This window comes from Dermacentor albipictus, chromosome 2 (genome assembly GCF_038994185.2).
Source record: "Dermacentor albipictus isolate Rhodes 1998 colony chromosome 2, USDA_Dalb.pri_finalv2, whole genome shotgun sequence".
NCBI lineage: Eukaryota > Metazoa > Arthropoda > Arachnida > Ixodida > Ixodidae > Dermacentor > Dermacentor albipictus.
Window position 1 is genome coordinate 91,131,405 of NC_091822.1, and position 4,830 is coordinate 91,136,234.

Genomic DNA, 4,830 nt, shown 5'->3' on the forward strand with positions numbered 1-4,830 from the left:
GGAGAGAGTAGTGAGAAGGAGAAAGTCACAAAACACCATGCCACACAAACATTCTTGCACCACGTACGTGCGAAAAGCCATCGCCACAGGCCGGGCTGGCAGCGTCATGAGCCTCCGGGACATGAACGCCTGAGTGCAGAGGGGCTGTGCGGGGGCCCAAGGACCCGCGTGTCCGCAACTCCCCTGTGTGCAATAAAGTTATCACCACCACCTCCACACTTGGAACGCACCACCGAAGCACCGCACCGCCGGTTCGTTTGTATACGTCGCGCCCGCCAGTAAGGCACGTAGTTCGAGGGGTATCAAGTGTCCGGCGCCTCTGAGAAGAAGTTCTCCTTGCCACTTCGTCGGTGGCCCGCAGCGCGGGGTTTAGCAACTGTCTGGCGCCGCTGGGGCGGGGCACCCTGGCTCCAGAATGGAGGATATACAACAACCTCCCCCGGATGAGCGAACTATTATTGAGCTCATTGCTCTACAATCTCCAAGGGATACAGCAGCTGTATCGGTCGCTTCACCTCAGTTCCCCCACTTAATACCAGTTTGCAGGACCGCACCCTGCCGTCTCTACCCTTCAATGTTTCCTTAATTCTGGCGGTCTTCCACATGTGGCGTTTCAAGCGGTCTTCCCTCAGCAGCACCAATGCGCCTTTCTTCAGATCACTCGATGTCGTTGGTGGGCACATATGTGCCGATCTGAGCTCCAATAAGTACTCTTTCCGCCACCGTCTCCAGAAACTGTCGGCCATGGCAGTCCGGTACTTCCAGCGTCGTGAGAGATGCATGCCACCGCCAGCAATTTCGTCCGGCAGCAGGTGTGGAGGAAGGGTCGTCAACCTTCTTCCGACAAGGAAATGAGCCGGTGACAGTGGTTCTGGCTCTTGAGCATCATCATATATGAAAGCCAAAGGGCGTGAGTTGATCACGGCCTCCACCTCATAAAGAACGGTGGTCAGTTCTTCGAAACTCAAGCTGCTCCGACCTAACACCTTTCGCAATGCTACTTTCACAGATCGCACCATCCGCTCCCAGAATCCACCCCACCAAGCTGCCCGTTCAACAATAAACTTCCATCTGATCAGGTTTCCGGCGAAGTATGACTGCAATTCCTCGACTTGCAACAGCCTGAACATTGCTTTTAGATCCCTGGCTGCATGCTTGAATGTGAGCGCGTTGTCCGAATACACCGTCGAGCAAATTCCACAACGTGCCACAAAGCGTTTAAAGGCCAAGAGGAAGGCTGTAGCCGACAGGTCGCTGACGAGCTCAAGGTGGACGGCACGTGTCACAGCACAGGTGAAAATAGCGATGTAGCATTTTTTGCTGTCGCGTGACTGTTGACAAATCAAGGGCCCTGCAAAATCGATGCCAACGATGTCGAACGGGTTTCCCTTTGTCACTCTGTCAGCTGGAAGTGGTGCTACTGGCTCCGTAGCGGGAGGGCAACTTTGCTTGTGACAGACGAGGCACAGCTTGATAATTTTCTTTACGGCCTGACGTCCTCGAATAATCCAATACGATTCTCGCAGCTGTGCTAGAGTGTCCCGTACGCCCGCGTGCAGCATTCTCAAATGTTCCTTCCATATGAGCAGTGACGTGAGGGGGTGCTTGCCAGGGAGAACGATGGGATGCTTAGTCTCTTCGTTGTTATCACTGAATTGCAAGCGTCCACCAACTCGCATGAGGCCCTCTTTGTCGAAGTACGGGTTGAAAGGCAAAACAGGAGAGCTCTTGTGCAGCGGTCTTTGATTCTTCAGGTTTGAAATGTCGTCGCTGAACGCATCTTCTTGAGCTTCAGCCAACCAGTATCTTTCGGCGCTGATTACTTCCTCAGCTCGTAATGGGCCGGTCGTCCTTCCTTCTTTGTTGTGGCAGTTGTCGACAAAGCGGCGGACCCACGCGGTTACTCGCACGACTCTGCTGAATGAACTATAATTCTCAACATTGAAAATTGCCATGGATGACGATGATACTATGGGCATCACCGTCACCTTTCGCTCTTCCATTTGGCACTCCCCAACCTTCGAGCTCGGCTCACTTATCGTTGGCCAACACGTGTCATCCTCCTGAAGCCAACGGGGTCCTTTCCACCACAGTTCGCTTTCCCGCAGGGCCGATGGGAGAATGCCGCGGGTGATTAGGTCAGCGGGGTTGTCTGAGCCTGGGCAGTGTCTCCAATCCCTGGGATCTGTCAGCGCCTGCAACTCTGAGACTCGATTTGCCACGAAGGGCTTCCATCTGGCAGCGTTTCCCTTGATCCAGTACATAGCTACTGTAGAGTCAGTCCAGAGGATGGTAGCAACGCCCTTCAGATCCAAGGCCTTGGCAACGTAGTGGCATAGTCGCGCGCCAATAAGGGCTCCCATCAGCTCCAATCGGGGTAGCGAGAGGCGTTTCAAAGGGGCCACTCTTGATTTAGCCATGACCAAGCTGACATTTGTTAGTCCGAACGGAGACTTGGTCACGATATATGCGACAGCACCATAGGCCTTCGGGCTTGCGTCACAGAAAACATGCACCACTTTCTCCGTAAGATCGTTTCTAAAGTCTGCCGCTAGCAGTCTTGGAATAGACACTCCTTCAATGCATGGAAGCTCCCTACACCAGCAGTCCCACTCAGGCTGCAATGTTTCGGGCAAGGGATCGTCCCAACCAATTCCCAACTCCCACAACTTCTGGAACATTACCTTTACGCATAATGTTGTGGGAGCAATAAATCCAAAAGGGTCGAAAATTCTTGCAGAGACCTGCAGCACAAATCTCTTGTTGTCAGCTCTTGCGGAGAGGAAGTCGATGAGTGAAGTTAGGTTGTATTCAAAGTGGTCAGTCTGAGCATTCCAACCCACTCCCAATACCTTTGTAGCTGCAGCATGTCCAGCATCACCGTTCCTTCTCTCCACATTGCTATTCTCTAAGAAGTTGACGAGATCGCGGTCGTTCGACATCCACTTGTGTAGCCGCATCCCTGCTTGAGACAATATATCTTTGGATTCCTGGCACAAGACTTTACCCTTGTCAAGGCTGTCAACCCCAGTTACAAGGTCGTCCACGTAAAGATGCTTGCGCAGAATACCTGCAGTTTCTGCATACCGTTCCGGCAGGCCTTCAAGATGATGTTGCAGCGTTGCAGCCAAGAGAAATGGGCTCGACGTGACACCGAACGGCACGCGAGTCATGCGATAGGTCACCACAGCTGGAAGCTCTTCCCCTTTCTTTGGCGTCATAGCGTACCAGAGAAACTGCACAGCGTTCCGATCGCGCTCTGAGAGGGATATTTGGAGAAAGGCCTTTTCAATATCCGCAACGATGGCAATGTTGTAAGTGCGGAAATTGATCAGCAGATCAATGAGCTCTGGGTTTAGGTTTGGGCCACTTTCCAAAACACTGTTCAGTGAGAGGCGATTTTTGGCACTTGATGATGCATCGAATACTACCCTCAGTTTTGTCGTCTGGCTTTCGCGACGAACAACTGCTTGATGTGGCATATAGTACACCGGACCTTCCGACGTGCAGTAATCCTTGCTGGCTCGCTCTGCATAGCCCTTTTCTATGTAGTCTCTTATGCAGGCGTCGTATTCCCTAATCAACGAATCTCCCTCCAAGAGGCGCTTTGTCTGTGCTTTAAGACGCCTTGCAGCGCACTCGTAGTTGTCGCCAAGCTCGTAAACCATCGAATTCCAAGGGAACGACACCTTATAACGGCCATTCTCAAAGTTGACGGTTTCTTTATAGTGCTGAAGGACTGCGTCCTCGTGACGAACTGGCTCATGTTCCTTGATACCGATGTGCTCGAGCTCCCAGAAAGACTTTAGCTGTGCTGATATTTCCTTGTAAATTTGTTCACTCACTCCTATCCGCATCACGCCAGCAGCCGAGGAGCAGACTCCTGTTGACTTCCTTGTGCCGACCTGGCCCTGGACTGTCCATCCGAATACAGTCTCCACTGCCATCAATTTGGAGCTGAGACGCTTAGTGGATCCCGTGACAATTTCCCAGTAATGATCAGCGCCAATCAAAAGGTCAATATTTTCACTTTCGCCGCCCTGCGAGGCGTCTGCGACTTGGAAGTGAAATTTTGAAAGTTCAAGCAGAACAGAATTTGATGGAGCAGCCATGATATCTGCACAGATGCAAGGAACTTCCAGCGCTTCCACTCGCACCCCTTTTCCGTCGTACTGGCTTCTGAGCCACAGCTCCACTCGACGCGTTTTTGTGCACGTTATGGCTGATTGCTCACCAAATGCAAATATTTTAAGTTCATCTTCTCCCAGCACTTTTAACTGCAGCTTTTCGGATAGGTTGCGATGGATGAAGGTTCGCTGACTACCACCGTCCAAGAGAAGCCTGACAACTGTGCGTTCATGTGGACCCTCTGTCCAAGCTCGCGCTGTCTGTAGGAGAAACTGCTGCTCTCCTGTGCACATCAAGTCATCTCCCGTGCCTAATGAGGACTTCAACACCGTGGCTTGCTCAATCACCGGTGACGAAGATGCATCCCTTTCATCGGTGTTGCGGCGTCTCCTAAAGTCAGGGTCGCACATTGTCGTTAAATGTCTGCCCTTGCAATGCGCACACCTGAGCCACTTAGCTTTACGGCATTCTCTTGCCTCGTGCCCTTTTGTTGTACACCGGAAACATCGATTGTCACGCTTCAGCACTTCTCTCTTATCCGCCACAGACATCTTTGCGTTGCAGTTGCCGGTCTCATGGCCGTTCGAATTACAAAATAGACATCCTGTGCTGTCCTTGATCGTGGTGTGCAGTGCCGCTGCAGTAGACATGTTCGCCGCTTTAGTGTTGCTGCTGCGCCTTTCCTTTACCAATTCGGCACTG

At 52.0% G+C, this 4,830-nt stretch overlaps 1 protein-coding gene across 1 annotated transcript; it reads right to left on the bottom strand.

Moving 5' to 3' along the window:
* Positions 1-464: 464 nt before the first annotated feature.
* LOC135902732 (uncharacterized) lies at positions 465-4,538 on the bottom strand. Its single transcript, XM_065432952.1, has one exon. It carries the CDS (start codon positions 4,536-4,538, stop codon positions 465-467), a length of 4,074 nt encoding a protein of 1,357 aa, XP_065289024.1.
* Positions 4,539-4,830: the final 292 nt, after the last annotated feature.